The following is a 24,245-nucleotide window of genomic DNA, read 5'->3' as shown; positions in this document are numbered from 1 at the left end:
GACGTAAAGTTGTGCAGAGTGAATGGCACATGTCTTTGCTTATGCAACGCTGCAACATGAGGCTTATCACCCGACACTTATGTATGACAGGTACAAGTGCGATGTAGGATCCTTAATCTTTATTTCATAATTTCTTACAGCAAAGGAGGCTCACAGATATCATCTCAAAGACTCAAACCAATACTCGTTCTTCCAGTCCGTACACCTCATTAGTCATGTCTGTTTATCTCAAAATTCAGCGATGCTTGGTTCCCAGTACCGTCCGCATGGAAGGCTCGTCTCAGATTGTTCAACGCCAGCTTGGTCAACAGAGCAAGAAAAGCAGATGTCCTATAAGACTCCGGCATGATATCGCATAATTTCAGACACGAAATGATACTAATTTGTGTTTCCGTTCTGGTTTCTCCATGTTCTGCGACTGCAGTTCGTCATCTGAGGCAAGCGCGAATTTCAAACGACGGCATAGCATCCCCCATCTTGATGGTTCACTAAACACATGGCACAGACTCACTGGCCGATGCCTTCATATGAAGGATCGATTTGCGCTGATCAACCTCGAAAAGCAATACCCTGTGACAGTTACTTCCTTAGACAACCTTGTCACCATGAATCAGTCTTTGGATACGTTGGCGGATAACATCAAACAGTGTCACAGCGAGATGGAACGAATCGTCATCAAATCATGGCATAATCATTAAAACTTTTTGGGCATCTGCCCTTGATGTCTATCTGAGGTGTGCCTTCTAGGACGGTATACAAACCCGCGTCTAACCCTAGCTCACCATCCCAAAATCATTCATTAACCGATCATCATCATCGCTTCGCTGTAATTTTCCCTGCCCAGAACAAGTCGATAGGTAACGCCGCCGATATCCCTTAGTTGACATACTTGGGGATGGTCTCCATCACACCATCCTTGGTGATGAGCTCCATAGCCTTGGTCACCTCGTCCAGGAAGCGCTGGTCGCCTCGCAAATCGTCACCGAACAGCTCTCGGACGCTGAGAATAGAGCGGGGATCCTTGCCGCCCTCCTTGGCCAGAGCTTGAAGCTTCTCGCGCATGGGATCGTCAACCTCGAAGGTGTTGCCCTTGTCATCAACTCCTTTGATGTAGATGAACCAGGCACCTGCGACGAAACACAAGCGGCGGAAGGGGCCAGTAACCCAGATGTTCTCGGCGATGGAGGGCATGATGAACTGGGGGATCTTGCCGGAGGCGTTGAGAGCGACACGGGGAATCTGATCCATGATGGTGGGGTTGGAGAATCGCTCCATAAGGGTGTTGCAGTACTGGTCGATGTCGACGCCGGGGATCTCGGGGAGAAGAGGCTTGACCTCCTCCTGCATCATCTGCCAGACAAACTTGCGGTAGATGGGGTGCTCCATGACCTCGTGGACGTACTTGAAGCCAGCAAGCTGTCCGGGGTAAGCCATGGCGGAGTGACTGGCGTTGAGGAGACGGAGCTTGTGCTTCTCGAACTGCTCGACGTCGTGCACGTCGTGAACAACCTGGACACCGACCTTCTCGAAGGGAGGGCGGCCATCGGCGAACTTGTCCTCAACAACCCACTGCATGAAAGGCTCGGTGACAACGGGCCAAGCATCCTCAATGCCGAAGTTCTCAGCGAGTGACTTGATGTCGTTCTCAGAGGTGCTGGGGGTAATGCGGTCAACCATGGCGTTGGGGAAAGCTCCCTCCTCGTCGATCCACTTGGCAAGCTCAGGGTTGCGGAGCTTGGCGAAAGATGTGAGCATGTTGCGGGTGATGGTTCCGTTCTTCTGCATGTTGTCACATGACAGAACGGTGAAGGGCTTGCGGCCCTCAGCGTGACGTCTGGCCAGAGCGGCGTAGAGGAAGCCGAAAGTGCTAATGGGGGCGTTCTCGTTCTCGGGCTTGAGATCGTGCTGAATGTCGGGGTGCTCGTCCTTCAATTGATGGGTGTTCTCGTTGTAGTAGTAGCCACTCTCAGTAATAGTGAGAGAAACAATGTGTGTGTCGGGATGAGCCATCTTTGCGATGACAGCCTCACGATCATCAGGTGCGAAAATGAAGGAGTTGATGCTGCCGACGACGTCGGCGAAGCTGCCCTTTGCGGAGCGCTCAATGACTGTGTACAGATGGTCTTGGGAGTTGAGGACATCGCGCATGGCGGCATCGTTGGGTCGCAGGCCGATACCGCAGATGGCCCAATCGCGCTCACCATGCTTCTCGAGCAGATTGTCGACGTAGACGGCCAAATGCGCTCTGTGGAAACCACCAACTCCGACGTGGACAATGCCCTCCTTGAGAGACTTGCGGTCGTAGGAGGGGACCTTGACCTTTTGGTCTCCCTGCTGTGACGCAATAGCGGAGAGGTTGCTGCTGTTGAGCTTTAGACGTTGTGTCATTTTGGCGGTTGTGATTGTGTGTGAAGGAGGGATGAGAAGGAGGAAGATGCGAATGAAGAGGGTATCAAGGGTTTGAGAGGAGGTGTTGGTATGAAGAGGTGAGGGTGAATGTGAAGAGGAGAGAAGGAAGATGAAGTTTTGTTGTTATGAGGAATGAGGTCACCGCTCAAATGCAGATGCTGACCGCCGGGTTTTGTGGTTTCTTCGATAGAAAGATAAGGAGAGGCCGGAATAAATTCGGGCAGCGAAAATTCGAACGTTCCCCCGTGTTCGGTGGACTCTTTGCTCAATTGATTTTGTCGTTTTTTTTCTGCTTTCAGGTGGCTAAAAACTTAGTGGAGAGGGAGCCGTGGATCCGCGGTGAGACCGGCTTTGTTTTGTTGGTGAGGTCAAGGGCCCCAAGGTTATGGGGCCTGTGACGTTAAAGAGCCCCATAGTTTAGCTTTTATCAGCTTATCACATCAACGCTTGATTCAATCCCAAATCTTGCTGCCTGTCATGTCCTGTCCCTCCAATTCTTTAGTGGCGAATGATGAAAGAGATTTTCATCATGTTTTCTTTGTTTCAAATTCTGCCCTGATATTGCAACCTCACTGTGCAGCACTGCGCTGACACTGCAGACGCCACAGAATCTGATCAGCAGTACACGCCGTCATCGGCAGAAAAACTTGCATCATTGCTGCTTATCAAGACCTCTTATCAGGGAGTGATAGCTAAAGCTACAGTGGATACCTCTCAAACAAGCTCAGGGCTCAGGCCACCTACACCTTGAAGGTCAAGCCAAGCATCGTGGGGTTGAGTTAAGTTCTTTGGGGTAGAGTAAAAAGTCAACATGTCCAGGTGACTACTTCACCCATGTCGGCATCAGCCTCATGGTCGCGGCTCTCAACGCGATAGGTCCCATGACCTGCACTTCCCCCAATTCCGTCCCTTTCATGCATGTCGTTGAGCTGAAGAAGCAGGGGTAAGCTGAGGTCCCTGAACCTCAATGAGCGGTCAACTCAGGTACCGTGCCTGTAGGCAGCAGCATAACCAATGCTAGCGCGCGGGATGAAAAGAGCCTCTAGAGAACAGACTTTGTCTCCCCACGGAATGGACACGATAAAAAACACTATATTTGGGGTAATAAACACTAATGGAATTGACAGCCAATAGATTTTAGTGCAATTGGTCGCTGCTAACTCCGAACTTCGGATCAGGGTTTTATGCAGTCCGCGCGTCCTCACCTGTGTGCCGAGGTGAGCTGAGGTGAGGTGAGAGGTCAGATCATAACTGAACAGCTCACCGTAGTGACAACGCGCTTCACCACCCAAAGGCAAACTTAGAACTTGCGGTGTCAAGACATGATTTTTGCAACCTCGGTACTTCGGGCGCTTCACAACATCCCGCGTTGACTACATCACACGCCAATCTCTTACAGTCAGATCATACCACTGCCGCGAAAATGTGACGGACAGGATGCCAGTATCATGAGAGAAGGGTGTGCCGCAAAATGATAATTTCTCACTCCGCGTCGGCCTAGATAATGGACAACGTGTTTTTCTTCTCTGAAGCCTTCATTAATGGTTGTCCGATTCTCATTTAGCCTGAGGCCTGCCAGAGCAGGAACGACTTCATGAGCGTATTGCATGGCTCAAATTGATCATTTTTGGGTATGCTAGAGCTCCATTTATGATTTGAACAGAATCCATGCAAGACACTCGAAGAAGACAGTAGTGAAGAGCTGTCAATCAGTCTTCAATGTCACAAGCTATGGAGACAATTGTCGGTCATGGGATTAGGCTTTAGGTATGTTGCTAGCGACTCTTTCAAGCACCTCTGGATGTAACATAGTCGAAATTTGGCCTAAGATACAAAAGTTTGCTTTCACGGTTCAAGAATCTATGTGATAAAGTCCGTCTAATCTCCTCGGCGCATCTCGGTTGTTGATCATCACAGAATTGGTGACTGTCGACTTGCCTCGTGGAATTATGACCTATGGTCGTTTTTGCAACTTTTGAAAATCAGAGACCTTGATTATCTGACAGTAGAGGGTAGCTTTGTCTCCATTCGGGGTCAAATAAAACGTGATGCTGGCTTCGTGCAACTGAGTGTGTATGAAACGTTATTGATGAGCTCTTAGTAGACCCTCTTCCCCAGACTTTCCATCTTCAATCGTTGCAAAAGAAATCTGACTATGAATTCGTAGTCAGCATAGCCAGGGTCCTTACAAGCACCTTTCAAATCGCTGCATGTCTTAACTCACAGACTTGCCTGCAGGGTCAACCGCTGGATGTGGACTCACCAATGCCTGATTACTTCGTAGAAGTCAGTCAACTTACGGCTGAACTGCGACGGTCCGGCGGGCCAACCCGAATTGTATCCCATTCCGTCACTTCTAAGTGGCCGACGGAGAAATGCATGTCTTTGATCGTCCTCCCGCGCAAATCCCGTGTCTCCAGATCTGACATCCGATTCGCCCCATCTGACTCGGCAATCTCAATCTAGTCAACCATGCATTGATCTACGACGGGGCTGAAATCCTCGAACTCTATGGATTCAGTCCTGGGATATCTATTGGGCAATGGACTGATGACTTGGAGCCAAGACCCAAAGCAGCAAGAATATCCTAACTAGTATGTGGCATATGCATGTGAGATTGGGCTTCAAAATTTCACTCGAGCCGTACTCGGGGAGGCAGAATTTACTCATGACCTCAATCCCAAGTAATAAAAAGATTTGGGTAAGTTAGTATAAGATTAAGAGGCTTTTTAATGAGTTTATTTTGGCATCCCTTCTCAAGATCCAACGTTTTCTTGCCCCGGGGCCCCTTCCTATACCCTCGCTCGTCTTCCACGCAAAAGGCTCCTTGCATGCATCTCAGACTCAGTGGTGGCACAAGAAAGCATGTATGGTTCATCTTCCTCCAATCGTCTCGCTGCTTTGTCTCAATCTGTATGCGCCAAGAGATCAACAAGAGCTGAACTTGATGCCGCTCTCAGCTATCAAAGCGGGGAGATCGTGGATTAGCTGAGACTTAACCAATAAACTCTATGCTTTGAGAATCCACCAGGGAGCGGGCTCCAAGCTCTCACGATTACTAGGTTGTTGCCATGGAAAGACCAACAGAGATTTGCAAGCTTATTCCTCGTTGTAATCAGGTGCAGATGGAAGTTCTCATGTTTAGCTCAGAGTAGGGTTGAAGTAAAGGAGATCTTTGTCTCATAGTGATAAGTCAAGGAGAAAACAAAGGGGAGCAATGGGAGGGCAAACCGGGTATAAGTATCTGGACTTTCCAACATTGGACAGTCCATTCTTAGCATCAGCTCACAGTCTTTCCAATCATTGAGTCTAGTTATCCCTTAGAGTTCCTCAATTACCAATCCTTACACTTGCTTATACTCACCAACCACCAATATGAAAGCCTCCGTCATCTACGGCCTGGCCGCACTTTTCGGTGCTTCCCACTTCATCGCTGACTGTGTTGAGGGCCATCGCGAGACAATTACCCCAGACTATATTGTGGAGCATAAGTGCAATATGTATCGCACGGGCACCACCCACGAGAGGATTGTTTCCGCCAAGGACTGCGCTGCCCTTTGCCAGGCTGCTGGCGTCGAGGTCTGTTCATACCACCCTCCCTCCAAGAAATGCATCGTCTCCAAGCCCGATGGAGAAGATCGCACTAGAGCAGACGCCATGTATACATGACTAAGGTTGAGATCGGCGACCCCTTCGTTGAGCCTGATCCTTTTGCCGAGACCGATGCAGAGGCCAAAGAAGCTTGCCTTGCGAGCGAGGCTGCGCTCGAGTCTGAGCTGGCAGAGTGCAAGGCTACCGCCGCGGCATAAAGCTCGGGATCTTCACACTCGAGCTGTTCTCAGTGCGACATCTTGGGAAAGAACGATCTGGGCCACTTCTCGGCGCCTGAAGACCGATTTGGCCGCTTGCAAGGCCGGATGCGCTGCTGTCGGAGACGGTACGACATGCCGCTCCTACGCCCACGATGGCGGAAGCCCTGGAACCTGCCTTCTCTACTACAAGCACATTAGGGAGTTGCAACCTGCTGGTAACTTCAAGGTTGAAGGCGCATGGCGCTCGTGGGATAAGGAGTGTTAAGAAGGCATTCATCTCCGACAACACTCCACCGTACAAACACGGCATCAGGGTCAAGTTGTTAGGAAGTGTTGTCCCAGGGCTCCATGTTTCGTTACAGCTTGGGCGAATTCGAAATTCCAAAAGTTGTGCTATCTTTTGTGGTGATCTTACCATAAGTAAACAATTTAAGTCCACCTTTCTAGACGAAAACAAGAGCTACTGAATACGAACTGAACCATTTTAAATCAACGCCATGTCTCATTATCCATCAACAATATAAAGTCTTTCAGTGCCCTGTATGTTATTTCATTTCGAATCACATGTATTAAACTCATTCTTACCATGACCCTTCAGAACCTTCTCTACTCCTACTGCTACCACCCTTCTTGTCTTCATGAATAACTTCAACCACATTCGAAACAATAATTCCTTTCGATGCGCTATAATCGGTCAGGTCATCCATGCGGTGGGCTTCTGCCTTGACGATCCGTTCCTCGCTATTATTGAATGACATATTCGCAGATATGGGATTTGCGGTCGGAGGTCCTCGCCGGCTCGGGTCGTTACTTTTGCCGCTTCGCCCTCCTCCGCCTATAGTCTGAAACCCGGAAGGATATTGATAGGATGTCTTGTGAGAGGAGCGTAACACACTTCCGAAGATTGGCGTGAGCCAGACTCTGAAGAGCGGAAAGAGGATCGGTAGATTGGTTGTCATCACGGCGACAAAGGCTTCGCGAGTGCCCCAGGCTCCAGCAAGCTCGGCTCCATTAACGGGATCCTACATGCAGAAGTTAGGCCACAGTGTCGGAGAAATAAGCTCTACCAGAGGACGTACCACGAGGACGAAAACACTCTTTAAGGTTGCGCAGACAAGTACAAAGATACCGGCCCCAAGCACGATCGTAGAAGCGATCTTCTTAATCATTTTCAAGCTCGATCCCCAAAGCATAGGAAGAGGAATTGCGATAAGATAGATATCAGTTGAGATGTTGGCTGCAAATGAGACCCAGACGATGGGTTTCGAGATAGCAGCTTGACAGGAGTCTAGGGCGAAGTGTCAGTACAACGTCTGTGCAGCTGAGACTGTGATACTCACTGCCAGGATCCGGGTTAATCTGCCAGTACTTGTGAAAAGGTTGACAACCAGCAAAAATAGCTATCATGGTGGCGATGAAAGTGCCGATGACTAGACCAAACCCAACGTATATCCGGATGCGATATGGACGACCAAGTCCAGTCTAGTAAATGTCAGGTGCGATTTTTGTGACTAATTTGGAGTTTATACCGTCAAGCGAGTGTAGAAGTATAGCATGGATAGCTTTAGTGACCAGATCAGAGCGGAATATATGGTCCAGCCGGCAACCTGGATTTTGGAGCCAATTATTCTGACAACTTCAGTGAGCAAAGAGCTGGGAGATCAAGAATGATGAAAGACCACGAACCTGAAATCATATTCTGGGTCGCTTGGTGACAACGCAGCTCGTTGAGCATCTGTTATTCCATTGTTTGCGAGACCATGGGCAAGGATCCCGATGTTGTATGCAAGAGTTGTCTGGATGGTGTAAAAGACCTGATGAAGTCAATATCCAACCAGCGTCCACAGAGCTTGATGGGAACCTACAATCGATATGGCCATGAGATAGTCTTCAGCTTGAAGACTCCTCAAACCATCCACTCTCATACGAGCATAAAATCTGAGGATCGTCGAAGCGACGCCGACCGCATACAGCGTCCAACCTTCAACGACAGGGTCCGACATCTTCAGAACCAACAAAGGTATCAGAAGCAAAAGGAAAGAAGGGAGAAAGAACAAAGATCAGCGGCCCATGGGCCCGGGTCCTGGACACTTCGCCCCATAAGTAAGCAGGTAGGGGCCTGAATACGCAGAGCATTTTCCGTTTCCACTGAATCACAAGCTTCCCAGAATCTGCACCCCTGAGATTAGTCTGCACATGCCACCAGGAAGTCTTAGCCAAAGGTGCCAGAAATAACTCCTCTGATGGCCTGCTAAGTCAAAGTAAGCTTACCTCATTCTTTTTGTCATTTGCGACACGTCATGGGTTTTCTTACCTCCCCTGGCCATGCTAGACATGCAATGTTCAGTTGGTTGGTGCTCGGGGATAGCTGGAAATATTGGAGACCGACCCGTACCTGACACTAAGCAGTAGCAGGGCAAAGTCTGGCTAGCTCGTGAAGAAAATGACGCGCCAAGAGTTCAATGGTAAAGCCTGTGATACGGCAAGCTACGGCTGAGAACGCCACGCACGTAATGAGAAATAACCATATTCCTTCAATCCATGATAATTTGGCTGAGGTGTTCTTTTTTGGCCGTTACATGCATATGAGATCTCAGTTGGGACAGAGGTGGCGCTGTCAATGCTACCTCGACAATCTGGGGAGATGTTCGAGATGCTCTGGTACAATCTCAGATCTGATTTCCACTTCTGACAACACCTCGCCTCGACGATCATTTCTTTTTTGTTCTTAGCATTCAGGCAATTCACAAGACTAAAGGTCCCAATACCCACTGGCCTTCGGAAGTCTCGGTAGGCCTCCCACAAATCGATGCTGATGGTTCTAAGATTGCACTCAGATCATGTCCAGGAACCCGATTGGACAATTGCATCTTCGCGATCAGCAACCCATGGAATAAAAGCCCGAAATAAATACTGGGTTTCAGCTAAAAGTCAGGGATTTTCCGCGCCGGTACCCGTTCCGCGGGTACTAAAATGGATCCATCTCCACGCTATGACTTTGAGATATTCGATCGGGTCGTATCAGAATCTCCGTTGTCCTACGAGAAGGTGGGGGAACTAACATGCAGGCTGCTAAACGAAGAAGGTGGCTATGGACATTAGCAAGGATATTAGGAATAATTTCCCTTTTTCTTGTCAAACCTCGGCTGCAGGAAGAAGTTAGGGGAATTTGTCAGGGATTGGCTTTTCGGGGTAACGTTGGCCGATGGCGCAGAGGAAGAAAAAGGCGAACCAGGCAGGTTAAATATGCACCTGGTCCTCGTCGATCCTTTAACTAGAGGGGGTCTTTGATCTAAGGGTCCAAGTTGTGTCTTGCATTTGCACGTGGTTTCTTATAATGCATTTCTCAAGTAAAGTCTTTGCTGCATTGGCAGCTTGGAGCACCGCAGTCACATGCGCGACAACTCCTTTTACTCGTAGCGATGCCATTGGGACATGTTCTGAAGACCTGAGCCAACTTGGTAAGAAGTTATCCAAGTCGGCCAAGGTCTACTGTCCTGGATCTGCCGAGTTTGAGAAGGCTACCACTCGTTGGTCCGTTCTGGATGCTCCCAAGGTCAATATTGTTGTCGTTCCTGGTACAGAGCAGGATGTCGCCACGACTGTAAGTGTTTCGTAACTAATCGTTGATGAGAAATGCTAATGACTGCTTCTCAAGGTCAAATATGCCAACTCCAAGAGCCTTCCTTTCCTCGCCTACAACACTGCTCATGGAGCCATCACCACTTTGGGTCGCATGGACCATGGTATTGAGATTTATCTCAGCCAGCTGAACAAGGTCAAAGTCGCTGCTGACGGCAAGACGGTTACAATTGGTGGCGGTACAAGGTCCAAAGAAGTCACCGACACACTTTGGGCTGCCAACAAGCAAACCGGTACGCTTTGATGTTTTTTTCTTGCCAATGATGACGTGCTAACCGCTACCAGTGACCGGAACATGCGAGTGCGTTAGCTATATGGGTCCAGGCCTTGGTGGTGGACATGGCTGGCTCCAAGGCCATCACGGTATCATCGCAGATCAGTGGGTCTCGCTCAACATTGTCTTGGCTGATGGATCGTTCAAGACCATCGATAACAAGTCCGATCTTTGGTGGGCCCTCAAGGGCGCTGGTCACAACTTTGGTATTGTGACTTCTATCACTTCCAAGGTGTATGAGATCCAGCACCGAGACTGGGCCATCGAGACACTTGTCTTCAGTGGCGAACACGTTGAGAAGTTGTATCATACCGCCAATGAGCATCTCCTTCGAAAGCAGCCTGAGGGCGTCATCAACTGGTCCTACTGGGTCCATGACCCTACTGCGGACCCCGAAAACGTAAGTTTCTATCCTTCATCCATTGTTTTGGTCTAACGTTGGCTTTTGCAGCCTATCATCCTCTTCTGGCTCATCCAGGAAGGCGTGAAGAGCATCGACCCCAAGATCTCCAAGCCTTTCCACGATTTAAACCCAATTGCCATCTCTCCTGAGTCTGGAGACTACCGCGACCTTGCCAGGTGGACACAAATCGATGTCGATGCTGTCCCATGCCAGAAGAATGGTCTTGTCAACCCCCGCTTCCCTCTCTACCTTCAGAAGTACAATGTCTCCGCCATGAAGAACGCATGGAATCTCTTTGCCAAAGAGACAGGTCCTGACACTCCTTTCAACACTTCTATCTTCATGTTTGAGGGTTACTCCACCCAGGCTGTTCGGGGCACTGATGCCCAGAGTGCTGCTTTCGCCTTCCGACAACAGAATATCCTCACTGCTCCCTTGATCACATACAAGCCTGGAGATTCTGAACTCGACAAGAAGGCTGCCGCTGTCGGCAATGAGTTGCGCCATATCCTCCATAGAGCTTCTGGTCAGTACCACATGAGCGTCTATGTTAACTACGCTTTTGGTAATGAAGAGCCGGTCAGTTGGTATGGAAAGGAGAACTGGCGGCAAGAGCGTTTGAAGAGTTTGAAGAACAAGTATGACCCCAAAGGAAAGTTTAGCTTCTTTGGTCCTGTGGCATGAGAGACGACTTGCCTTTGAAGTCAGAAGCTGAGGCGTCGTCTCCATATCTTCGTCTATCCATAAACCATATTTAATCTTACATGGTATCATTCATCCGTATTATCTTAACCACTGCTGGTGTTCATTCTCTCTATCATCGGTGTCCTTGTGCTTCTCTTACCATGAACGGAGCCAGCGGCTTCAACATGCTTTTCTGTCAGTCTGCGACCATAGAACCGTACAACCAAAGCCTCTACACAAAAGGTTCGTTTTTGGCTGGTAACATAAGCGCTTGTCCAACTCGCAATTTGTCATGCCAGGTAGCCAAAGGTGAAAATAAGATCTTGCGCCAGGAATGATGACCAAAGCGCTTCAAATCCTGCCGCCAACTAAGAATCGGCCCCCAACCAGAATGCAAGACTGCAGTTTCCTGATCATATTGGGGGCCAAACAATGAAACTGATAAGACCAAGCGGCCGAAAATCTGAGATACTCCAGACCTCGATCAACCAAAGATCAACGGGAATAATCGGGGGTAGACATGGTTGTTTTGATGCATATAAGATTTGAAATAAGGCTGGTGCTTACAAGGCTAAACTCGTACCAGAGCCTGGACCTTCTGCTACTAAAATCGGGAATAAGGCCTGATCTGGCTAAGCGATTCAGATCCTTCAAGCCGTTGTACGGGGTTTAGTGGTCAGCAGAGAAATTTATTGGACCTCGCTGTAAGATATATGGATAAGGTGTTACCATAAGCAAGAAGCTGAAGGAAACCCTGCATCTTCATTTGGGGGCCGTTTTGATGTCGAAAATAAACAGAGTAGCATTGAGAATCTCACTGCATTACTTCAGTGTGAGGGAAAAGCATCTTTTCTGGAGGCTTTTGGAGTGCCAAGTTGTCAGCGTAGCATTTGTCTCAGGGTAGTGGTGGAGGAGGTTGAAAAACGCACAAATTTTGAGCCTGATGAGGACCTTGTCTCTTGTTCAAGACCCCTATATAACTGCGCGCCATCAAAGATGTGAACGCGTGTTTTCTGCCTTTATTTGTTATCAGTATAGGCTATTCGGGTACCTACAGAATCCTCACAATCTTTCCAGAGACCAAGGGACGACCTCCTCGTCAAGATGTTCAGGTTAGTTCTTCCAGCCCTATCACATTTGACTCTCCCCACTTCATCTTGGCAGCATCCTCCTTCGGCAATCTCAAATTCTAGGCACTAACAACATGGCCTTATTAGTCAAAACCCCAAAAAGCCCATTGCTGGCAACAAAGGCCCAGCTGCTCCCGCACAACGCCCTCCGGCCGGACGTCCTCCAGCTGGCCGACCGGCTCAGCCACCTGCCCAGCGACCTGCTCAACCCGCTCAGCGACCATCACAGCCTGCCCAGCGGCCTGCTCAACGACCGGCCGGTTATCAACCGGTGACTGCTCCGAGACCAGTTGCAGGTGCTCCTGTTGTCGGAAGACAGCCTGCTCCCAATCATGGAATGCAGGTGACCCAAATGAAGAAACCGCAACAAGCTACGCGTCCTCCAGCCAAGAAGCCAGCTCCTGCTCAAGGACAGAAGGCTGGACCACCAAAAGGTCATGCTCCGCAAGGTGGAGGCCGGCCAGTCCAAAGGGCTGGACCTGCACCAGTTCAAGGCTACCATCCCGGCCACCCTCAACAGGCTCACCCCCAACAAAGCCACAAGAAGAGCTCGTCGAACATGAAGTATGCAGCTGGGGGTGCTGTCGCCGGTGCGGCTGGTGCAGGAGCAGCCATGTACTTCCTGAACAACGACTCGAACGAGCCCACTTACGTTATCAACAACTACGACAACAGTCAGGGCCCAGAGAACATCACCTATACTCAGTACAACCAATATGAAGGTGACTACATAGACAATGGAGACTATCGGTATGACAGCGATGGTGATCGTCAATACTCTCCAAACAGTCCAGACGGCGACAATCGCTACTACGATGATGATCACGACCAGTACGCTAATGACACAAACTACGGCAACCAATATGACAATGATCAGGTGGATACGTCGTATGATGCCACAAGGTACCAACAACCAAGTGACCAGCAAGGTGACAATGGCAACGATGACTGTTGTGGCTGCGACAATTGCTGCGAATGCGATAACTGTTGTGATTGCGATGGCTGTTGCGGGTGCTGCGGTGATGACAATGGCAAGGACGGTGGCGGTGGGTGCGTTGTAATGTAATGAAATATGTCTGAGAATAGAGTAATGACGGGTTCTACTATGAACGGTAATTACAGATTAGCGATCATTTAATTTTGATGACATTTGTTTAATGCCTCGCGCGGGTCTAGGGTGAGACCAAGACATGATCACGGACAGTTAGTGAATGAACAATGGCATGCAGCACGACTTACTCAGTTTCGCCACACATGATACTAAAGAAGCAAAAGAATATCAACTCGCATGGCGTATACCAATGGTAGCGTAGCAATCAACAAAGTGTATATGAATGATGTTTTCATGTTGGAAAGAAGAGGCAAAAAATGACAAAAGTTTTGTCCGCTGTGAGGTTCGAACTCACGACCTTTGGATCACTCTAATCTAAGATTAGATCACAATCTAATATGAGACCAACGCTCTAACCAACTGAGCCAAGCAGACTATCCTAATTGGGTACCGGTCTAAGCTTCATTGGTGCTCATCAACGGAAACGGGTACCATTCCCTGCAAGTGCCAGACTGACAGTGTAACACCAACAGAGGATTATCTGTTTACCTAGTGCGGATATCTAAATCGAGAATCATCAATGGGTTACCATTGCTGCATAGATATAATAACATTAACAGAAGTAAAAGAGGTTCGCCTAGCCATTGGAACATGCTTGGGCCTGGGGACATATGGTTGAATGACTGTGTGAAAGCGCCAGGTAATCATTAAGAAAGTAACTACTATACAACCAAAGTTTTCCCATGCCTGATATCCCCTGAAATTAAATCCCAGACCTAACCTCTGACGCCTTGCTTTCAAACCGTATCTCACTGGAAGTCCTCGATTCCGACACAGTAGCCTTTGAAGCATTCTCATATGCAACCTGAACATTCGTAGTACGCATAATTCCATTATATGTCATGATCTCTTCCTCGGATCCGGTCGGCGAAACACTACGAATCTCAGTATGTTGAGTTCGCGAAACCCGAAGGTCTTTGAGACGAATATCATCGTGGTTATGTGATCGTATTCCACCTGTCCCGCGGGAGTTGTTGGCATATCGTCCGCCGTATGGAGTTCCAGATGGTGCGTCTGAGCTTCCTCCAAAGAGAGCAGGGAACCATCGTCGGAAAAGCGGTCGGAGAGCGGGAACCGATGCGCAGATGATGGCGAGGTTCGTTTCGACGGCGCCCCAGACGGGAAGGACGGAGTAGAAGGTGTCTTCGCCGGGTTTCGGTCCCTCGACGAGTTGGTGATAGATGGATATGACACGGATGATGCCGATGATACCGACTCTAGGTAATATTAGTATCTATCTAGCGAAGCTGTAGGCGCTACTTACACGCTACCCAACAAAAACACACTCAGAACAGCAATCTTGGTTGCCCATCGCATGGTTAGACCAAGGAAGATCCAAAAAGGAAGTGCGACGACCAAGAAGTCTGTCACGATTGTGATGCAAGATGCAATGACATGAAACCAGTTGTTGACACAATGAACGCCAGGTTCCTTTCGCAGGGGAAAGTCCCAATTGGCTTCAATGGGCCAGCATTGAAAGAGAGCTGTGAAGAAGATGGCGACGGCATGCGCAGCATTAAAGATGTTGAGTCCGTATATGGCGTATCGCACGTTGGTTTTATGACCACCCAAGCGAAGGAGGAATACTAGAATCGAGGCCTTGACGAGTGCCAGGACGGGGTTGTAGAACATCTGCACGAGAAAGTTCCACCAGAAGCCAGCGGCGAGATTAAGATCTTTTGGGACATCTCGCTCGTGAAATCCCCAGTAGTTGAGCTTCATAACTGTTTAATTGTCAGCAAAAGGGTTATTCTGATGCAACAAGATTCAAAACACGTACACATGTATAGAGGTCCAATCATCATCAAAGCGAAGAACTGTCGATGTTAGACCAACGCCAAGACATGAAAATGTGTCAAACTTACCAAAGCTGCCAGCACGAGCCAGTCATCTATCAAAAATAAGCTTTCGGTATTGATTGCACTGACCATGAGAGAGACTCACCTAATCCAACTGTCCGTGAGGTCACGCGACTGTACATACGCATAGACACAATGATGATCGATAAAGCCGGAAAGAGGAAGAGAGCAGCGAGGCCCTTTTGCTGAAGAGGAGTCGTAGGAAGACTCAAAGGATTAGGATAGGGCGGCGGCCCTGTTCGAGTGTAGAGATGTAACGAGGCCATCGTGAATGTCAAGCCAACGTAAAAGAGATGGTGTGTCAAGAGTATGATGGAGCAGAGTTTGCACCATGGGACGTCAAGGGACACTAGAAAGATTGACGCAGACTCGATGTGACCGCTGATCCGGGCGAAGATGGCCGCTGCGATCGATCGTCGCTCTGTATGTACATGTAACAGGACGAACCAGGGGGGAACCGCTGTTACGGTATTGGCACAAGATGAAGACGATCGCTTAGATGGGGCCCTTCAGATTTATGTATAGTAGATATCCAGGGGAACCCAGCAACGCAGAATCTTTCATGAAGAACGCGGAGACCAATAAAACAGGATGAGAAACAGAGTTCATGAGGATTGTCACCCAAGTGACCCAACGTGGGCAGCATGGTCCGTGGTTTGAGAGCTGAACCACCATCTTGGTGCTTCGAGTAAGACGAGTTCCTGGTTCCTGGATTGCACAGTACAGCGTTGTTCACGTACGATTACGAAAGGGGAAAGTGATTGCCGGCATATCTCAGTGCATCTGGTTCTGGAATCAAGGAATTGTGTGTCAACTACCGGTGATTCAGCTACTTGTGTGTCACACGTCCCGTGTGCGGTTGGACTGAAGGGCTGCTAAGGTTTTCTGTGCCGCAGAGACTCCCGGTACGATTTCCGGTGTTCCGCCAAGAACGCGTATATGTTTCCCCCTCAGCTGTGTTTTCGATCATGCATGTTGGTTGTTGAAGAATCTAAAGTAGAAATGATAGAGCATTGTGGCTTGCAACTAAGCAGGCGTTGATGCCCAAGGCTTCCGGTGGTGGCTGAGACTAGGCTGTCAACAACTTGTTTTCAGGACGAGGCATGACGCCCTCGCTAGATCCTGCTGGAAGCCTCCCACATAGCTCATTTCGATCCATATACGAACTACTCGTTCTGACGTCTTCAAGCATTATAAATTGGGAGGGTGAACTAATATCGTTAATCCAGAGCAACGGTTGGGTGATTTGTGATTAGGTTCAGGCTAGATCTCTTAGCATTTCCATCAAAGGTGAAGATCAGCATTCGCGCGATTTTTCTTCAACAAATCTCGAAGGACCAACATGCATATGCATGAATGAACGTAGCATGCATCTCTAAGGGATGGATAATGGCTGGACCCTGAGCATGTTTTAACCGCGTACCGCTAAGGACCAGGGGAGTAAGAAACTCGGGACTACGATTCTAAGTGACAGAAATGCTTAGGCCAGTTTAGGATGAACTTAGGCAACTTTAGTATAACTTAGACAAGTTTTGACCAGTTATTTGTCGCACCTTGAAAGATGGCATTGGGCTTTTTTTGCTCCCCAGGGCTTGAGGTCCTCTACTGCTCCTCTAGCTCCATCACGAAGACACTACCGAGATGCTCACATCTACCCCGGATCCCCGACCCTTGCCAAGCTTCCCAACCAGTCACAAGGCCCGGACGGCTGAACGATGATCCTTCGCTTGTCTCAGCTAGATGATAATCCGTTGATCCTTTCTCCATGCAGATTGCCATCATCTTTTAGCACGATATTTACGAAGCCGATCCCACTCTGACAAAGATTCTCAACCAACAGCCGCTTAAAATTAAGTTCTCGCTTCACTTAATCACCAGGATCTCGAACTTTGTCGGTCTTGAATGCCCAGCCTGTATAATTTGTCCGTCCGCGGGGTCCCGCTCCAATCATGTTTAGAATATGTCATGGACTATTCTAGTCTGACGGGAAGCGGCTTCGACCCGAAGGCTCTCCAATTGAGGGTTATGCATAATGTAACAGTAATTCTACGCCAAGCTTAGAAATCGATCATCATTTCCACATATAGAGGGACCCTTGACCCTTGGAGCGACGAGAAGCCGCATCCCCGTGGCGGCTGAAAGAAATGGCGCCAGTGGGATGAAAAGCGCCCGCACAATCTGCACAGATTTTGACAGGAAATCGGGGTTCAGATGCTTCCGATATGTATGATACTCTCTCCTCTCTCAACGGCAATGCCTCGCGGCTCTTACTCCACCGTCGCCACCGCGCTCCATCGTCAAGCATGGATATCTTTCGGCCCATGAACCTAAGCATCAAGGTGATTACTACCTAATACGTGCTAAACACCGCCTAGCCAACGACAACTCGCGTATTTTCTGTAGGATTGCAGTAGTAACATAAGAACTAGTGTTCGATATATAGACGGCACAGAAAGCCATGTGGCATAAGCCGATCTCTCCCCTTTCCCTTTCTTTCCTCCCCCAACCCTCTCGAGCCCTTGGCGTTCTGTCCCGTCCCTGCAGCCAGCCTCAAAACTCTACAAGATGCAAGGCTCTCACATTTCGTGGCTGCTTGCCGCGCTTGTTCCTTTCACCCTTGGTCAGACGATCGAAGTCGATGGCAAGGCGGTCCGTACGTAACATCTTCGCCTGCAGAACGTGTTTTCTTTTTGCTCTCATGAACCATCGCTAATCTGAAACGTGGGGTAGCCGCCAACGAGAAGAATGTTGCCCCCGCGTGGTCTGAGCCACCGGCTGCATCGTCCAAGTATTCCTTTGTCGATGACACCCCTCGGCTGACCGATGCCGTGCTCACCAACCTCACGGACCTCAACCTCAGTGACGTTGACCTCTTCTACTTTGCTGATACCAAGGGTTCCAAGAAGAGATCTGCTGCTGTCGACTCCAAGTGCAAGGTTTTCCCTGGTGACAAGCTTTACCCCAACAAACTCATCTGGAAGGTCCTCGACCTTCTCAGCGGAGGTGCTCTTATCAGCACAGTTCCCCTGGGCTCAGCCTGCTACAAGGGAGAGCATTATAACGAGGAGCGCTGCAAATACCTTACAGAAAATTGGCATAACAGCACGACACAGTGAGTTTCATCCTCGACCGTGCCGTCTCATACATGCGTCAAACTAACATCGTCAAGCATCGATGATCCCACTTCGGTCATGTCACCCCTCTTTGAGGGTGCCACCTGTGAGCCCGAGAACGCCGCTTCCGGCTCCAAGTGCACCATTGGTGGCTTCCCCTTGTACTCCATCAAGGCCACCTGTGTTGCCCATATCCAACTCGCCGTCAACTTTGCTCGCAACCTCAACCTCCGTCTTGTCGTTCACAATACTGGCCATGACTTCCTTGGTAAGAGCACCGGTGCTGGTGCCTTGAGCATCTGGACACATCACCTCAAGGATATCAAGTTCACCAAGACCTACCGTGGTGCTAGCAGCTACACTGGCCCCGCCTTCAAGATTGGTGCCGGTATCCAGGTCAAGGACCTGTACCTGGCTGCCGACCAGGAGGGTTACACTGCTGTTGGTGGAGAGTGCCGTGTAAGTCTTCCTCTTCGTCGGCCATCGCTCGCAGATATTAATGAGTTCATAGGATGTTGGTGTCGCTGGCGGTTATCTTCCCGGTGGTGGCCACTCCCCCATCAGCCCCATCGCCGGTCTTGCTGCCGACCAGCTCCTCAGCGTTGACATCGTCACGCCTGATGGTCGCTTCGTCACTGCCGACGAGAAGCAGAACACTGATCTCTTCTGGGCTGTCCGTGGTGGTGGTGCTGCTACCTGGGGCGTCGTCGTCTCCATGACTGTCCGAGTCTATCCCAAGATGAAGTTCTCTGGCATGACCTGGAGCGTCAATACCAAGGATGCTGGCATCTCTCAGGAGGCTCTCTTCAAGGCCCTTGACGTCTACTGGCGTCGCTTCCCTGAGTACTCTGACAAGAACAGCTACGGCTACAGCTTTATGTTCCCTGCTGGCAACGGCAGTTTCCTCTGGACCATGAACCCTTGGATGATCCCCAACATCTCTGTTGGCGAGTTCAAGAAGCTTGTTCAGCCCCTCCTCGATGAGTGGAAGGAACTTGGCGTTGACCCCAAGCCCACATTCTTTGAGCATGACCGCTTTTACCCTGCCTGGAAGACACATTTCCCTGCTGAAAACGTCGGTAACTACAATGGTCGTTCCGGCTCTCGTCTCATCCCCCGTAAGAACTGGAATGACCCTAAGCTTCTCAACAACACTATCGACGTTCTCAAGGGCATTCTTGCTGATGAAGGCATATTGATTATCTACAACATCAATGCCAAGCAGCAAAACACTCCTCCTAACTCTGCCAACCCTGCCTGGCGTGACGCCAACATGTTTGTTATCACTGCTCTTAACTGGAACTACACCGATAGTGAAGAGGAGATTGCCAAAGTCAACAACGAACTCACCCATGGTGTCATGGAGCGTCTCAAGGCCGTCACTCCCGGCGGTGGTGGTTATGGTAACGAGGGTGATGTTATGGATCCTGACTTCGGTCAGTCTTACTTCGGATCTAACTATGCCAAGCTCTACCAGCTAAAGCAGAAGATTGATCCTTACGGTGTCTTCTATGCTCCTACTGCTGTCGGTAGCGAGGACTGGTACATCACTGATCACCCAGCCTACGTGATCAAGCAGACCGGCCGTCTTTGCCGCAAGTAGATAGCCTAGCCTATCGCTTCCTTCGATTGTAGATACTTTGATTGCGCCCTTTACCTGATCTAGACCAATAATAATTCGAGCCCCGTCATCCTGTTTCATACGGGCTACCCGGATAACATTCCCTATGGCATTGGTTTACGTGAACACCGGATGGCTTTGCTAGTACCAAATGCAGGCTTTTTTATCTTATTTTCGCCGAAGCTGCCGAGTGGCAAGTAGGCAACACCTATCTAACACTAAGGGGGTTCACATGAATTAAGTTAGATAGAGTTTCAACGACCAGGATCCCCCTAATACCATAGTGGCTTTTGTTATTACACATGGGTTTGCAGCCCTGTCTTCTTATGACTTCTAATTGCCTCTCTTTAGTATCTACCTCCCTGCACTGGCTGTCAACAATAGCATTTATTTTAACCTTTGCAGCTTAAAGCTATTATAAGCTATACTCTTCTTTAAGCTGGGTTTTAATAGCTTAGAGGTCGCCTAGCTTAATAAGGAATTTATTAATATATTAATATTAAAAGTAAAAGAAATAAAACTATTAAAAAAACTTTTTTTTTTTTTTTTTTTTTTAAATATTTCTTTTTGACTTAAAATTAAATTATTTTAATAATTTTATTTAAGCTTTTTATATTGTTACGATTCGTGCCCGTAACAGCGCTGTAAGGCTTCTATAAGGCAGCTGTAGCACACCCATGATTGCTTGCATAGCGATTATGGCCCGATCTTTTGCCCTGTGGTTTAACGGCTTGTGCAACCGTTACACGATAATCGCTGTTAGCGGGTGGCCCGAAGGTCAAGGGTTCGATTCCCCCTTGCAGCCTTTGGTATAGCTGCTCACAAGGGTGCCTACGTAACGCAGAGGGGCACTGCGGGGTACGCCTTGGGAGGTTGGCAGCTGCACCGCACAGGGCTTGGTTCCCCCTGTGGCGGCCGGCTTCAGCGGGCTTCGAGGACGAAAGCCCCTGAAGAGGGAGCATCGTGTTACGATTCGTGCCCGTAACAGCGCTGTAAGGCTTCTATAAGGCAGCTGTAGCACACCCATGATTGCTTGCATAGCGATTATGGCCCGATCTTTTGCCCTGTGGTTTAACGGCTTGTGCAACCGTTACATATATTTTATAATAGTAATTAAATAAGTTATTATATATATTTTTATAACATTAGCTTTATAGTATATTAATAAGTTTGATATTTTAACATAATATCTAAGTTATAAGCTAGATATATTATTTATAGTTAAGACTTATGCCTAAGAGCTTATCACTATGAAGAACTTAAACTACTTCCTCGCACCCCAACCAATCATACTCGTTGTCATTTCTGAACCTTTGCCATCTTGCCTCGTCAAATTGGTTGCCAGCTGTTCCGATATTCCGAAATGCTTCCCCTAACTCCTGGACCAAGATGTATCCTCTAGGATCTTCAATATTCATAGCAAGCTGCTTTAATCCAAGTCAGTAAACGGGGTCTAGAGTGAGGGGATTTCCGAACCATGATTGACGCCCCTTCGCTATCAATATCGCCCATAAGACCTTCAAGGTTGTCGTAATTTTCGATGTTGCAGAGATAATCATCGTCAGAAATCTCCGCCACGTAATCGTGGTTGTAACCAAGCCAAAGTCTCTGGATGGGCCTTACGGTCCTTTCACCAATATATCCGGTGATCCTTTTGGACACGGACTTTGGTATACGCCAATGAACTGAGTTGTCCATCATGGCGATGTAGAAGAACCCACCAGCACCGAGACTTATGTGTCGGGGACACCCAAACTTTTGATGCTTATCTAGCCAAGCAGCGAGTTCGGGATACTTAGTTGCAAATGAGCCCGACCAACCTGCTCCAGATATTAATCACCATCTATATCGATTAACTGATCTTCAACTTACGTGTCCAGCAGTCAAAGTTACTTCCAGTATGATAGTGGTAGAGCCATGATCCATTGGTACCAAGCGCACAAATTCTGCGTATGTCATTTTCGTCCCTCAGTCGTTTTAGATCGCTATTGTAACGGCTACAATTTATTAGGGATCTGGTCGATATTCGAATGGCCTTCACTTACTGCTGATTTCCGCTTCTGCCTCCAAGAAGAAGCCCCTTCCTGACAGAAACAACACTAAATCCTTGGAGCCCGTTACGTAATGAGACCCTGAGCTTCGAGGTCTCATACTCGAGATTCCCATTCTAGCATTGCCTCTTTCGCTTAGTTGAAGACGGAGACTCTTGAGTTCCCTACTGGCTTCTTCGGTTCGTTGAAGCATCTCTTGTTCTCGGAGCTTGTGTTGCTCTTCCAGACTCTCGATCTTGTCCTGTTGGCGCATCCGCTCTTGGTTTTCCCGATACTTGCCCTCCAGTACTTTGAAGCGACGTATCTGTTCCTTCATCTCTTCTAGACCGACCTTGAGATTCTCTCGTTCTTGATTGAGATGGTCAAACCTTTTCTGCATCGTCTCCCGATATTGGCGTTGTTCTTCGGCTGACCTTTCATCCTGGTCCTTCCTGGCTTGCCTCTCCATTTCGAGGGCTTCTGACATCTCCTTCATGACCCTCAGTTCAGCTAGAAGGATGTCTGAGTTAAGGCCAATACCAGCTTCCGTCTTATTCAAATCTTTGTGCTCACTGACCATTTCCTTTTGAATGGAAATAGTGACTCGATCGCTTTTGGCAATCGTTCTGAGTAGGGGCATGGCGGATGAGCGGGTATTATTATGGCGATTAATTTGAGCGCCTTCTTCGACCAGGGCTCCCCAGGAACCACCTGTAGCGATCAGCTCTTGCTCTCGCCTTTCTCCTATTGCTGCGTACTCATCTTCCCACATCGTAGTGACGAGAATGACGTTCATGAGACTTTCCTCACCACAGAGTTTCCGGAACATCATGAGGTTCTTTTTGGCAGATCCGCCCATACGACGATCTGTGATCCTATGGAGATATAGGATCCCGCTTAGTTTGATATTGTCTTCATACGTCTTGGTAAGACATAAAGCAATCTCTTTGAGAACTTCGGTGTCTGATCGATTCGTGTCATCAAACCCCGGAGTATCCAGAAGATATATGTCAGAGGTATCTGACGATTTGCATTGGTATGCAGTGACATGTTGTGTACCTGCATCGTGTTGAGACAGGACTGTGTCAACTAATGAATGACATGGCCGATACGTACAAGCTTGCAGATCATGACCAACGGGAACATCTTGTCCAGTGCACAGCAAGATGAGAGTGCTCTTTCCAGGCCCAGCCATTCCCATGATAGCTATCAATATGTCGCTAGACCTCAGCCTAAGGCCTAGGAATACGTCACCCATTGTGTCAGTTCGGTTTTGATCGGGATTATGAAACACGGTGTCTGAAAGAATGGAAGTCTGTACCGAGAAAAGCACCGTCAGTTGAGTTAATTATATTTTTTATGCAGTTGGCTGTCTCTGGGAATTCCATTCCGCTGCTTGGCCCTCTCTATTCTTTCAGGTCTTCTTGCTGTTTCTGATGCTCAAGGTCCAGTTGTCTTCCAACTCCAGCACGAAATTGTTGAAGAGCATAAGGGATTGATGAAACCGCAGCAAGGACTGTCCTCAACAACCACTATGCCACCCGGTGGGATCGCTTGCAAGGTGAACTCAGAGCCTTGCAAAAGCCTCTCTTGAAGAGTGGATCATTAGCCTTTGAATCGAGGCAGGACTTAGAGCGACAGATAACAGCAGTAGAGACGGGCGAAAGATACTTGCGCCAATCAGTTGAAGCGCATTTCGTAGACAAAACGAAAAGGCACCGGGCGAGATTCAATTACACACAGGACGAGATTTCCGAGCTTACATCAGAAATACAATGATTGAGGTCAGAGCTGGAAGTCTAAAGGAAGTCTCAAGCCGATTCATTCAAAGTTTTGATCCTCGGAGCCGGGATTCAATGAGGAACCCTCCTGAGGTTGCTTCGTTCCAACCCTAAGGCATTTCGGGTAGAAGAGACCCATATTCCTCAAAAGAAGAAGAAGAAGAAGAAGCCAGAAGAAGACAGGGAGGGGGTCGTTTCTGAGCATGATTAAATCTAGTTATTGTTCAGTCCATACATACGTCATATGCTATCTGTTTACTGCTAAGCCTTACTCAACTGCCGGAAGCGAATGCGCGTACCCGAGGCAGAGATCCACTATATCGCCAATGAGGCAGCAAAAAGAAATCTCTAATCAAGATTTACCGTCTATGCATAC

At 48.6% G+C, this 24,245-nt stretch overlaps 8 protein-coding genes and 1 non-coding gene across 10 annotated transcripts; 4 read left to right on the top strand and 5 right to left on the bottom strand.

Moving 5' to 3' along the window:
* Positions 1-669: 669 nt before the first annotated feature.
* FOXG_09794 (mannitol 2-dehydrogenase) lies at positions 670-2,902 on the bottom strand. Its single transcript, XM_018389017.1, has one exon. The coding sequence runs from the start codon at positions 2,386-2,388 to the stop codon at positions 877-879; it is 1,512 nt and encodes a 503-aa protein (XP_018247204.1). The 5' UTR covers positions 2,389-2,902; the 3' UTR covers positions 670-876.
* A 2,882-nt stretch (positions 2,903-5,784) lies between these two features.
* FOXG_09793 (uncharacterized protein) lies at positions 5,785-6,486 on the top strand (the record flags this gene model as incomplete). Its single annotated transcript, XM_018389016.1, has 2 exons — positions 5,785-6,068; positions 6,129-6,486. 2 exons carry the CDS (start codon positions 5,785-5,787, stop codon positions 6,484-6,486), a joined length of 642 nt encoding a protein of 213 aa, XP_018247203.1.
* A 72-nt stretch (positions 6,487-6,558) lies between these two features.
* FOXG_09792 (uncharacterized protein) lies at positions 6,559-8,494 on the bottom strand. Its single transcript, XM_018389015.1, has 6 exons — positions 8,087-8,494; positions 7,908-8,035; positions 7,751-7,850; positions 7,562-7,703; positions 7,301-7,509; positions 6,559-7,243 (listed from the first exon to the last, which is right to left on the bottom strand). The coding sequence occupies exons 1-6, from the start codon at positions 8,222-8,224 to the stop codon at positions 6,803-6,805; spliced, it is 1,158 nt and encodes a 385-aa protein (XP_018247202.1). The 5' UTR covers positions 8,225-8,494; the 3' UTR covers positions 6,559-6,802.
* Positions 8,495-9,437: 943 nt separating this feature from the next.
* On the top strand, positions 9,438-11,384 carry FOXG_09791 (uncharacterized protein). Its single transcript, XM_018389014.1, has 4 exons — positions 9,438-9,825; positions 9,880-10,096; positions 10,149-10,537; positions 10,589-11,384. Exons 1-4 carry the CDS (start codon positions 9,559-9,561, stop codon positions 11,222-11,224), a joined length of 1,509 nt encoding a protein of 502 aa, XP_018247201.1. The 5' UTR covers positions 9,438-9,558; the 3' UTR covers positions 11,225-11,384.
* A 794-nt stretch (positions 11,385-12,178) lies between these two features.
* Positions 12,179-13,643, top strand: FOXG_09790 (uncharacterized protein). Its single transcript, XM_018389013.1, has 2 exons — positions 12,179-12,336; positions 12,442-13,643. Exons 1-2 carry the CDS (start codon positions 12,329-12,331, stop codon positions 13,418-13,420), a joined length of 987 nt encoding a protein of 328 aa, XP_018247200.1. The 5' UTR covers positions 12,179-12,328; the 3' UTR covers positions 13,421-13,643.
* A 92-nt stretch (positions 13,644-13,735) lies between these two features.
* On the bottom strand, positions 13,736-13,840 carry FOXG_20154. Its single transcript has one exon. It is a non-coding gene; the product is annotated as a tRNA-Met (tRNA).
* A 222-nt stretch (positions 13,841-14,062) lies between these two features.
* On the bottom strand, positions 14,063-15,916 carry FOXG_09789 (uncharacterized protein). The gene is made up of 5 exons (XM_018389012.1): positions 15,410-15,916; positions 15,331-15,356; positions 15,246-15,282; positions 14,730-15,189; positions 14,063-14,682 (listed from the first exon to the last, which is right to left on the bottom strand). Exons 1-5 carry the CDS (start codon positions 15,588-15,590, stop codon positions 14,169-14,171), a joined length of 1,218 nt encoding a protein of 405 aa, XP_018247199.1. The 5' UTR covers positions 15,591-15,916; the 3' UTR covers positions 14,063-14,168.
* A 1,800-nt stretch (positions 15,917-17,716) lies between these two features.
* Positions 17,717-20,423, top strand: FOXG_09788 (uncharacterized protein). Of its 2 annotated transcripts, XM_018389010.1 has the most exons (4): positions 17,717-17,977; positions 18,055-18,436; positions 18,494-18,896; positions 18,949-20,423. In XM_018389010.1, exons 1-4 carry the CDS (start codon positions 17,890-17,892, stop codon positions 20,038-20,040), a joined length of 1,965 nt encoding a protein of 654 aa, XP_018247197.1. In that variant the 5' UTR covers positions 17,717-17,889; the 3' UTR covers positions 20,041-20,423. The 2 variants fall into 2 exon arrangements, with proteins under 2 accessions (XP_018247197.1, XP_018247198.1); XM_018389011.1 differs by lacking the exon at positions 17,717-17,977 and having other exon boundaries at positions 17,999-18,436; positions 18,949-20,164.
* Positions 20,424-22,095: 1,672 nt separating this feature from the next.
* On the bottom strand, positions 22,096-23,346 carry FOXG_09787 (uncharacterized protein; the record flags this gene model as incomplete). Its single annotated transcript, XM_018389009.1, has 2 exons — positions 22,096-23,147; positions 23,205-23,346. 2 exons carry the CDS (start codon positions 23,344-23,346, stop codon positions 22,096-22,098), a joined length of 1,194 nt encoding a protein of 397 aa, XP_018247196.1.
* Between the last annotated feature and the right edge of the window lie 899 nt (positions 23,347-24,245).

Source organism: Fusarium oxysporum, chromosome 11 (assembly GCF_000149955.1).
Source record: "Fusarium oxysporum f. sp. lycopersici 4287 chromosome 11, whole genome shotgun sequence".
NCBI classification, from domain to species: Eukaryota; Fungi; Ascomycota; class Sordariomycetes; order Hypocreales; family Nectriaceae; genus Fusarium; species Fusarium oxysporum.
The sequence above is the reverse complement of the archived record's forward strand: the minus strand, read 5'-3'. Positions and strand labels throughout refer to the sequence as shown.